Source organism: Elephantulus edwardii, unplaced genomic scaffold (assembly GCF_000299155.1).
Source record: "Elephantulus edwardii isolate Elephantulus edwardi_28Jun2011 unplaced genomic scaffold, EleEdw1.0 scaffold00032, whole genome shotgun sequence".
NCBI lineage: Eukaryota > Metazoa > Chordata > Mammalia > Macroscelidea > Macroscelididae > Elephantulus > Elephantulus edwardii.
This window is the reverse complement of record NW_006399782.1, coordinates 4,974,896-4,986,757: the sequence shown is the minus strand read 5'-3', so window position 1 is coordinate 4,986,757 and position 11,862 is coordinate 4,974,896. Positions and strand designations below refer to the sequence as shown.

The following is an 11,862-nucleotide window of genomic DNA, read 5'->3' as shown; positions in this document are numbered from 1 at the left end:
TTTTCTCCTGGACACAAGAGCCTACTATTTGGTCCTAAAAGCCTTCTGAGGTCCCAACTCTTCTCACTATTTCTTAGTTGTTGCAACTGATGGAAAACCTCATAAGCAGTTCCTCATTTCACCTCTGCCTTGTATGCGGACTTCCGAGCAGATGGAATTTGGTCCAGAACTTAAGAACAATAAGTGACATAGTTGAGCCTCTACATCTTGTGGTTCCTAACCTTTATGCTATAATAGACAAAGTGCTGGTCAATAGGCCTTTTATTTTAAGAACCACCTTCCCTCTGTAACTTGATTTGTGCCACTATCAGAACCTCTATTTGGAATATTATTGCTTTTTAATTTTTGACTCATGTACTTTTAAATTGTTAGTTAAATTTGTGTCTTCTAGGCTGCAACATTTCCATGATACATCTTCAAGGATATGGACATGTACGGCTAAGCACAACTGATAACAGTGCATCTAAATTCCAAAATCAATCTCCATAATAGTCTATGTGTTTCCTATTGCCAAAGGGGCCCTTTAGAGTAGTGAGAGAAGATCTTCACCCTGAAACCTACAGCGTCCCTTTTCAGCAGGAAGTAGCTAAGAGAATACGCCATCCCCTTTTCCTTATGAATCAGGGTGAAGTCTCTCTCAGGGAAGAGTGATAGGGAATGGCAAAGGACACACTGACAAAGGAGATTAATCAGAACTGGCTTTGACAAGCACTGTGGCAATGGGACAAATAAAACAAACTTTCAAGGGGGGAAAAAAAGAGGAATGAACTGGGGGGGAGAGTAGAGAAAATAGTGCAACAATGAATGAATGGAAACCCAAAATCTCTGTAAGTGTTCATTAAAATGAATAAAAATTTAATTTAAAAAAACAAGAAAAAAAACAGACTCAGCATTTAAAAAAAGGCAGTCTAGTATGGACATTTATGCAAAGTTAAATGTAAAAAGGGAATAACGAAATCTTTAAACTTTATTCTCTTGCAATCTGTGAAAATAATTCCTAGTAAAATATCATTGTATAGTGAAACCTTTGAGTGCCAAGATTCAATGGGACTGCCTTTATTTGTCCAAATCTCACAAGTTTCCCACCATTGACAGGCGCAATCTTACTACTTTTCTGCCACTTTCTGCTAGTAAAAATGTTTGAGGTTTTTTTTTAAATGAAGTTTTTATTCTGACCGTTTTACCTCTTACACTGGTTCTTACCTCCTTACTTCCTTCTGTATTCATCTGTCCATTTAAAGAGTTTTTTAATAACTTACATAACAACAGGAACAGAATGGCTACAGAAGGTGTCAAAAGCCCTCTGTTGTGCCAGGTGTTGTGTCCCCAGAAGCAGGATCACAGTGGGGGACCCAAGGGCCCTGTGGAGGTATGGGGGAAACAGTGACCCTTGAGGGCTCAGGACAGGTGCCACTTACAAACGCATGAGAGTGTGTTTCACTGTCTAACCAACTGGCACCAGAGTGTACCAACTCAGTGTTAGAGCAAAGAATTCTTATACTAAGAAGTTCGGAAAGTACTTACAAATTCTGTAGTACTTTTGTGTAAATTTTGATAGACTTCAGAATTTTTATCTTCCAAGTCAGATGTTTCTGATTTTATCATCCTGAGACTCCCAGGGAATATCTTTCCTGAAATTCAAACACAATCTTTCTGTATTATTTAATGCAAAGGCAGTAATTTTCATTTTGTTTTCAAACAGATATCTTTGAGTAGTTGCTTGTTTGGGTGTTCAAACACAGATTAGTTACTTAAAAAATATGATGAAAAGAAACAACAAAGCACCCCTCCGGCCCCACATTCAACAATTGTTCCATGCACAGGTAGGTCATAGACAGTGAGCAGCTATTGCGTCACCATTCTCCCTGCACTCACTCACTCGTTGCCATCAGAACTGATTCGTAGCCAACCCTCCAGCAGATTTTCCAAGGCTGTAAATTGCTCAGGAGAAGATTGCCTGTCTTTCTTCCAAGGAGCAGTGGGTGGATTCAAATCACAGCCTTTGGGTTGGCAGTGCAACTCCTTAAGCATTTATCACCCAGGTTGTTTCAAAGTTATAAATATATTAACTGTCATATATTTAATGAGATAGCATTTACATACAATCCCTATTTATTACATAAAGTATAATATGGAAGTTATATATTATAATATATTCAATACTTGCATTTGCGATACACACTGCAGGAACTTTGAAAATACAATAACCCACGCTACCCGTTATTTCACCCAACCTCACGTAAGCATTTTCTCTTTGGTGTCTTTTCCCCAGCTCTTTGTTTTCTGTCTGTAGTTTTGCATGGTTATAATACAGAGTCTGTTACTTTTTCAGGTATAGTCACCTAATAAAAATTTTCCCCAATCACTACCCTCTATAGCCATCCTTTTAAAACGTTCAATTATCAAATAAGTAAATAAAGAAGTAAGTGTGAAAGGGTACCAGAGCATCTTTATGCATGAAACTTTTCCCTTTCTTTTAAGAAAGAGATTACTTCCCTGGTGACTCACCTTCCTCACAAGTTAACGCAGAGTCATTGTAGTAAAATCCTTCTGTGCACAGGCAGAAATAGGCACTATACAGAGCGACACAAGTGGAACCATTTTTACAATTGGCGTTTTCACAAGGATTGGTGGGACCTTAAATATAGCAAAAAGAGACTAAAAAGTTACAGAAATAATAGCAAATAACACAAAGACTATCTTTTTAAATCTTTATGCTTCCCTCCCAGGTATTTCCTATCTACTGTTACTCCATGGTGGACATTTAGAAGACCTAGAAACAAATAAATGTGGGTTTGTTTTGGTTTTTTTCTAACACCACCAGGTAGATGATCGCTGATGTTCTGGAGCCCGTTGGCTGCTGCCAGCAAAGGTCAGAGGTGAGTACACAGGGCCTTTCTCAGGGGAAGAGCCAACGGGCTTTCTCCCTTAAGGTTGTCTGGAATCTTTTACGCTTCAGGCCCTCCAGACTCTAGAATTTTGGTTCTCTAACACTAGGTGGTTGTTGTTCACCGCCATAGAGTCAAAACTGACTCATAGCTGACCCTCCAGTAGATTTTCTTAGAGGCTGTAAACTGTGTGGGAAGAGATTGTCTAACTTTCTACTGTGGAGCAGCTGGAGGATTTGAACTGTGTGCCTTTGGGTTGGCAGCACAACACCCTAACAACTGAGCCACCGGATCCTTGTTTTTTGAGGCCTTAATGTGCAATGGAGGAAACTGCTCATCTTTCCCCCGAGCTGCTGCTGCGTGGACTTGAACTGCCCAAGACAGTGTTTGGGCTAGCAGTGCAACTTCCTATAAACTGGACACCAGTGGTCCTTGTGTTACATAAAGCACTGTATTTTTTTAGTAAAGTATATAAACTGACATTTGGAGAGCATAGGCAAAGAAAGAAAAGTAAAAAAATACCAACAAAAATGAATGCTAAGTCAGTAGCCAAACGTTGATCTTAACATGCCATGTCTTTCACTCCTGAGCTTTGATCTTGACATACTTCAGAGCTGTCTTGAGATACTTATCAAAGAATCTCTAAGTAAGAATCTTCTCATTTTAGAATTGACAGGCTCTTAAAGCAATATAGTACCGTCAGAACAATAAGCATAGGAAAGGGGAAGAATATATAGAAATGCTGAATATGCTTGTACTTAAAGAGCTTACTTCTGGAGGCAGACACAAGACCACTTACAACAAGGAAAGTTACAGCAGTTACCACTGATGGGGAAGACTGAGATCTAAGTTTTAGAGGTATAAGATGGGAAGGAGACTTCTTCCTTCAATTATATTTTATTATATGTTTGATGGAGGGTTGTATAAATTTGTTTTCTTTTTACTCTATTTTCTTTTGTGTTGCCTGAGGTGGGTGTGTATATATATATATCAGAGAGATCTGGCCTTTGGGCTCACAGCACAAATCCCTATGGTCTGTGCCACTCCAGGTCTTTTAAAATAGATTGTAAAGGATGAAAGAAAGTCTAGCGCTATATCCCACAAGCAAAAGGATGGTCTACAGGTTGTGAATCAGTATTTCATGTAAATGTCTATGCAAAGTCTCTCTCTCAATTTTTTTTAAGGAAAACTCCATCCACGTTGCAAAGATTATTTAGAAAATCCTAGGAATCAAATTAAATGCAGCTCCCACCTGGAGACACCAGGTAAATGACTCCTGATGTGTTTTCTCCTTAGTGGTGAAGGACATATTAATGTCTTCTGTGTGCCTGTTGAGTTTTGTTGCTGTTAACGCCTGCTGTCGAGTCAGAGGCAAATCATAGCGGATGTTCCAGTAGGTTTTCAAAGGCAGTAAATCACACAGGAGGAGATCACACTTTCTTATTTTGTGGAGCAGCTGGGGCATTTGAACCGCATGTGTTTGGGATTGTAGCACAGGTTCTTACCACTTATTTACATTTTATTACACATTCGTTAAGTTGAAGCTAAGAACTCTTTAAAGTTTGAGTATTATTCTAAACTAAAATTTGTCAAACTATGGCTCATGGACTAGATCTGGCCCATAGTTCCATTTTTAAAAATAAAGTTTTATTTTAAGACAGCCAGGCAGACCATTTATACATTGTCTGTGGCTGCAACCATGCCATAATGGCAGCATGGAGAGCATATAACACAGACATTAGGGGACCCACAATGTAAAAAAAAAAAAAAAAGTACTATGTGGCCCTTTACAGATAATGTTTGCTGACAACAACTTTATTTTTGAGAAATGAAGTAGGGGACTTAAGTGCCCCTCAAACATTTTTCCTTTTGGCAATGCCTAGGAAGCTCTGGTGGCCTAGTGGCAAGGAGCTGTGCTGTAATCCCAAAGATGGGCAGTTCAAATCTATCAGCTCTTCCCCTGAGGAAGGGTAAACAATCTCCTCCCAAGCTGCCTTTGAAAAGCCACTGGAGGGACAACGATGGGTTGATTCTGACTTGATGGTACACAACAACAACAAAGAGTGTCTAAGGGAGTACTTCTCCTTGATTTTTATTATTATTCCCTGGGCTCCAATTCCATGATTTGGTTGCAGTTCCTGATTGTGACCCTTTACCATTTTAACTTCGGTGTAAAACGGACTCCTTCAGTAGATTTGAGAAAGAGCTAGGCTAACGAGACTAAAGAGTGCTTATATGGGCCTGGCCTTCCCTGGGAAGTGAAAACTACTTTCCCAAATACCCTCATTGTGGTGAAATAATTTACAAGAGAGAGGGGATAATGTAGTTATGGTGGATAAGTTAATGAGGTCGATTTTACAAACTTTAAGCTAAAAAAAAAAAAGAAAAATCCTACATCAGGCCAATATCTTGAAGGAGGATGAGTGAAGAAGTAGGAGGAGAATAGAAGGGGTCTGAGAATGATCTCTCAGGGTTTCTGTCATCACTATGAGCCTTTGTGGTCAAGGTGTTAAATACCTAGGTCCTATCTGAAGAAACTTGGGGTCCATCTCCTTATCCCATCAGAACTCACATACCTCCACAATGCCATGAGCCCACATTGAGGAGTTGTTAAAGGGATGGATCTTTGAGGTAATGCATTGCAAAGGAGGGCAGAAGAAGAACTGATGTCATTGAGTGGTGGTGCCTGAGAACAGTCTTGAACATACAATGGACCACCAAGGAACAAATAGGTCTGTCTTGGAGAGGGTGGAACCAAGTTTCTCCTTGGAGGTTAGGATTTTGAAGCTCTGTATCACATCCTTTGAGCACGTGGCCAGGAGGACCAGTCCTTGGAGAAGGACATCATGCTTAGACGGGTGGAAGGACAGTACAGGAGAGGAAGAGCCAGATGAGATGGGCTGATACAATAACTGGGGCCTTGGGGGTTGGTGTATCAGAGTCAGTGAGACTGACTCAGGACAGGGTAGGCTTCAGAGCTGTTGTACATAGGGTCACTATGAGTCTCAGGCAACTCAGCAGCATGTAAGAACAATAACATCTTTGAGGGAATTGTTCTTCTTATGGATCTGGGATTGAGTTGCCTGAAGTTTTTTAACTAGTAATAAAGGCAAATGTAGCATTTATAGGGGAATTACCTGTGGTAGTTTGTGGTTGAAGAGAAGGTCCTGGAGTGGGAGTCATGCCTGAAGAAATGGAAAGTTGTGTGGTGGAAGCGCCAGTGGCCCCAGGTGCGGTAGTGGAAGCGCCACCCGTGCCAGGTGTGGCGCTGGAAGCACCAGGTTCGGTGCTGGAAACGACAGGTGCGGCGCTGGAAGCGCCACCCGCGCCAGGCACAGCGGTAGAAGGGCCAGGCGCGGCGGTGGCGGAAGGGCCAGGGGCGGCGGTGGCGGAAGGGCCAGGCGCGGCGGTGGCGGAAGGGCCAGGCGCGGCGGTGGCGGAAGGGCCAGGCGCGGAGGTGGAGGAAGGGCCAGGCGCGGCGGTGGAAGCGCCAGGCGCGGTGGTGGAAGGGCCACCTGCGCCAGGTGTGGCAATGGAAGTTACAGTGGTGGCAGGTGGTGTGGAGGAAGATACCGGAGTTGTAGTTGCAGCCACTGAAGATTGACTGGTGGCTGGAGGAACAAAGATATCAATGTTCAGAAACCAGAACATTAAATAAATATCAAAAGTTACTATTGCTTAACACTAATACCCAAACGATCTATTTTGGATAAAAGGAATATGTATAACTATATTCAAAGGGATTTCATACTAATAACCTTAAATCTGTATATACTTGACTCTGTGGTTGTTGTGTACTAGAGTTGGAACCGATCAATAGACCACCCTTCAGTGAATTTTTAGAGGCAATAATTGCATGGGAGGAGATTGCCCACCCTTTTCTTACAGAGCAAGCTGGTGGCCTTGAACCGCTGTCTTTAGGATTGCAGCAGAGTTTCTTGCCACTAGGCCATGATATATTCTCTAAGTGGTTTCCAGAGGCCAAAAGAAGGGAGAGGCTATTAGTTAGGGAATACTTAAAGGGTGATGAAAATTTTGGGAACTGATGTGATCACATAGCATGCTGAACTCTATGTCATCATATTGTACTTGTGAAAAAATGCTTTGTTATGCATATATTAACCACAATGAGAACAAACAAAACACAGACGAACCTGGTTCTAAGTTGCTTAAAGTGATTACCAATCATAATCTTTAAGTGATCCCAGTTTACTGCATCATTACTGGACATGACTGAAGATTGTCCTGATGCTGAGCAATGGGATTTCTGATACTTGTTTGTTACAGATCTAGGGATTCATTCTGTCCCACATAATGTAATAGTTTTCAATCTTATGTAAGTGAAAGCATCGTGAAATTCCCGCTGTGCTCTAGGGAGCTGTTCAGTGTGGCTTTTCCAGTCATCACCTTCAGCTTTAACCCTATGATTGAGTGTTGTTGTTGTTATTGTTATGTGCCTTTGAGTCATCTATGACCCAGAGCAACCCTATAAACAATAGATCAAAACCTTGCCCTCCCTTGTTTCATCCTCATCTTTGCCATGTTCAAACCCATTGTTATAGTCACTCTGTCAATCCATCTTGTTGAGAGTCTTCCCTTCTTTCACTGAACCTCAACTTTTCCACATACTTTTTCCCCCAAGGACTAGCCCCTCCCTGGACCATGACTAAGGATGACAGAAGAAGAACTGATGCCTTTGAGTTCTATTGCTGGAGAAGAAGAGTCTTGAACATACATACCATGGATCACCAAGTAAGCAAATGGGTCTGCACTGGAGAAAGTGAAACCAAGTTTCTCCCTGGAGTCTAGGATTTTGAAGCTCTACTTCACATACTTTGGGCATAAGGAGAGAATAACCCTTGGTGAAGGACATCATGCTTGGAAGGGTGGAGAGACAGCACAGGAGGGAAACACCCTGGATGAGATGGATTGATGTAATGGGGGGACGTGTGTCAGAGTCAGTGAGTCTGACTCAGGACAGGGCAGGCTTCAGAATTGCTGCACATAGGGTCGCTATGAGTTGCAGGCAACTATGACATACAACAACAGCCCTTCCTGAAGCATTTCCAAAACATATGAGATGAAGTTTCACTATCCTGGCCTTCAAAAAACACAATAGTTGTATTTCTGCAAGACAGATTTTTTTTTGGTTGCTGTTCTTTTGGTAGTTCATGTGATGGATATTTGATATTTTTCACCAACATCACAATTCAAAGACATCACTTCCTTTTTGGTCTTCCTTATGCAATGCCTAACTTTCAGATGCATAGAAAGCAATTGAAAAATGCCATCACTTGCACCAGGCATTCCTTAGTTCTTTAGCACTTTGGAGAGGTCCTTGACAGTAGATTTCCCCAATGCAACACAGCTTTTGATTCTTACTGCTGTTACCATAGATGCTGACTATGGATCCAATGAACTCTGTAACATGGATCCAGAGCCTTTAAGTAGTACCCAGAGCCATCAGCCTGAAGATAAGAAGGAGGCCTTTCCAGCACACCAGATAAGAAGATATTCTGACTGAAGAATTTTATTTATTTATTTTATTATTTTATTATTTTTGTGTGCGTGTACCGTCAAATCAGATCTGACTGGTACAGGAGGAGATTGCCCCTCCTTCCCCGGCAGAGCATCTGGTGGATTCGAATCGTGCACCTCTGGGATTGTAGTTGCAGCTTCTTGCCACTAGGCCACCAGAGCTCCCCTACTGACTGAAGAATTTTATCTTTAGTATTTCTAATCTGAAATGTAATTTGTTGCATCCCTAGTGAGAGCCATGGTTGGTGTTGGAAATTACAGAAGTAAGTGCAGGAATGTGGGAGTATATCTGACCTCATTAGAAGTGGTTTTGTGCTGCTATATTGTTGATGGGGACTTTTCCTCCTTGTAGAGTTAGTAGAGGTAGAAATAGTTGCCCCTAACTCTATGAACTTGGAAAAATGATGAAAGTTATACAAGTGCTCAGGTCTTTCATTCAGAGGGTCGATATGAGTCATCTACAACTCAGTGGCACTTAACAAACAACAACAACATGTTGGTTGTACTGGTTTTACACTTCCATTAACTTCCAAAAAGAACAAACAAGTCTATCTTAAAGAAGTGCAACAAGAGTGCTTTGTTTGTCTTCCATATTTTGGGCACCTTAGTGGAAGTTGCTGGTCCTTGGAAAAAGACTTTCACAAGATGGGCTGATCAGTAACTACAACCATTGGCTTGACCACAGCACAGACTGTGAGAAGGTTTTAATCTGTGTTCATAGATCACTGTAACAGGTTGACCCAATGGCACCTAACAGCAAGCTAGTAAGTTCAGTTTTTGTTTATTTGTTTAAGAAAGCATGAGGTGCTTGTCTGCTAGACTTTGTGCTGCTATGCACATTTTTGCAGAAATAAAATTTTGCCTTCTGAGAAAAAAAAAGAAAGCATGAAGATGCATGGCTACTTGTAAGCGTAAAAGACCAAATACGTCAATAATTAAGAAAAAAAATGGAAATAAGTCCTTTTAAATAATTAAAGTAAGGAGCTAAAAAAAAAAATAAAGTAAGGAGCTAATTTTATCAGATGAGTGTCAGTAAATCATTTATACCTATGGTGATATAAATGGTGGTATACGTATGGTGGTATCGAACTGTCAGTCCGATGTTAATATTCCGCAGAGTGTTGCTCAGGGAGCTCCATTTGAAGCTCCGCTGCAATCCCGCTAAATTATAACGAATCCACCAGCTGCTCTGCGGAAGAAGGTTGGGCATTCCCATCCCTTATGATTAACTGCCCCTAAAGACCTGCTGGTGAGTCAGCTAGCTAAGAGTCAGTTCCATCTGTGAAGGTTGAAGTGAAGACACAGGAGACTATGGCTCAGGAAGGATTGTTGAAATGCCACCAGGTGGCGCTGTTGCTCCCTGGGCGAAGACTGCCTTCTCTTTAATGTTATTGGCCCTACTTTTTCGTCGGATAGGGTTTTCTCTGAAGACAAATATACGGCAGGGGGCTTTTATTTTTAAATGGTAAGTACCAAAGTGCTTATTAAGCTCTCTCCAGAAATTTTCTCTGATGCATTTGCATGATGCTCTTGGCAAAGAATATTGACTATATTGACATGAACTGCCAAGAGAATGAGCAAATCTCTCTTGGAGGAAGTACAGACACATTTTTTTCTAGATGTGAGGATGATGAACTTCTCCCATGCTCTGGGCATGCTATCTGGAGTGCTCAGATCTTGGGGAAGGACGTCAGGCTTGCTAATGTAGACAGCCAGTGGAAGCGAGATGGACTGACACCAGGAAGTGTAATAATGGGCTCAAACGGCAACAATCGTAAGGATAGGGGTAAAGCCAGGCAGCATCTTGTCCTATACTATGTAGAATCCTAGAGATTTGTCTATTTAAAAATCCTAGGTAGATGAGCTTCTTCTCCTCCCCTTTTGGAAAAGATCTTGGCTCTAAGGCCTATGGTGGTCAACAAAACTCTATTTTCATAACTCTAGGAATTCCTAGACACTTATGCTCTTAATGACCCAGTGGTCAGTTTTCTAGAATTCTTGACTGTCTCTTAAATTCTCTGACATCAACATTATGCTAAAATAATAATAAAACTAGAAATGTTTTTGTAAAGAAGCAATTCCTATGCCCCTGGGTATAGAGAAGACTGTTTCAGATGCTGGTTAATTGGCCCTTGAATCTGTGAGCTCCTGATGGCATAGCCTGGCTCCTTATCTTGAAAAATGTCTAGCAAGAATAGTCTCCCTGTAGTGCTGAAGGGATGAACTACCACTTTCCAGTGGCAAGAATTGTTCACAACTGGTATGTTGACGTGGGTACATTCCAGAGAGTGCCTGTGATGTAGATATGAACATCACATTTGATGGGTGCATGCCTCAATACTCAAAGATATATATATTAATAATTTCTATTTCTATTTCTATTTCTATTTTCAAGCTCTGGTGGCATAGTGGCAAGAAGCTATACTACAATCTCGAAGGCATATAATACATATATAATTTTGTATTGTGATTTGAGTGACAGTTTACAGAGCAATTGATTTTCTATTTACATTTCAAGCACACTGCATTTGATAACACTGATTACAATCTCCACTGTCCCCTCTAACTCCCTGTGTTTCATATTTCCTTTCATTTCTCTTTTCCAGCCATTTTTGCTCTCTGAACCTTGTCCCTGAGCAAATGCTGCTCTTTTTGCCCTGTATTTTTTATTGTTGTGAGGAGTATGCTCCCCTCTCTATAACTGACCACCTTATAAGCCTGTCCATTGTTGGCATGGGGATAATTTCAACTCGCAGTTTGAAGAGAGTATCTATCTATCTATTTATCTATCTATCTATCTATCTATCTATCTATCCATCTATCTATCTAGTCTTGAGGGTTCTACCAGTCTCTAGCCAGAAGTAAGTCTGACTATTTGTATAATTTTTTTAATTGATATTTTATTGTATGTTTACAAAGAACTTGGATTTGCATTCATTCATTCATTTATTGTTGGACATTTTCATTTGTATAATTTTTAATTTGCTCCACTTTTTTTTCTCCCACTGTACCAGGGACCTTCTAAAGCATGTGGTAACAATATCTTATGTATATCTGGTTAGGGAATTGTGTAAACACATAGACATATATACACACTAAAAGAGAGAGGAAAACCAGGAATTAGAATTAAAACTAAAACAGTGGAGATAGAAGTTTTATCCACAATGTCCTCTATCACTGAGGAGGGAGTAAGAGTGGTGACAAGTTGAATGTGAGTGTGAAGGGTGTGGACATTCCCAGAAGAGAAAGGGCTTAGCAGGCTGTGGCCACCTGTCAGATCATGAATTTCATGCTTCAGAAATGTTGGTTTTCTGCTGACGTCAAATCCCAAAATATTTCAGTAGTTATACACAAAGCAAACTGGAACTTCCTAAGAGGTCCCTGAGATTATGACAAAAATTTGGTGAACAGAATTGTTAATTTATTCATTTTGTTT

General features: G+C 40.8%; 1 protein-coding gene across 1 annotated transcript in view; it reads right to left on the bottom strand.

Annotated features, from left to right (window-relative positions):
* MUC13 (mucin 13, cell surface associated) overlaps nucleotides 1–6,071 on the bottom strand; it is a 20,683-nt gene extending 14,612 nt beyond the window's left edge. Inside the window, exons 1-3 of the mRNA XM_006884302.1 lie at nucleotides 6,026–6,071; nucleotides 2,509–2,637; nucleotides 1,525–1,631 (exon numbers count right to left, since the gene is read on the bottom strand). Coding sequence (XP_006884364.1) covers nucleotides 1,525–1,631; nucleotides 2,509–2,637; nucleotides 6,026–6,071 — 282 coding nt within the window. The remainder of the gene's footprint in view (nucleotides 1–1,524; nucleotides 1,632–2,508; nucleotides 2,638–6,025) is intronic.
* Nucleotides 6,072–11,862: the final 5,791 nt, after the last annotated feature.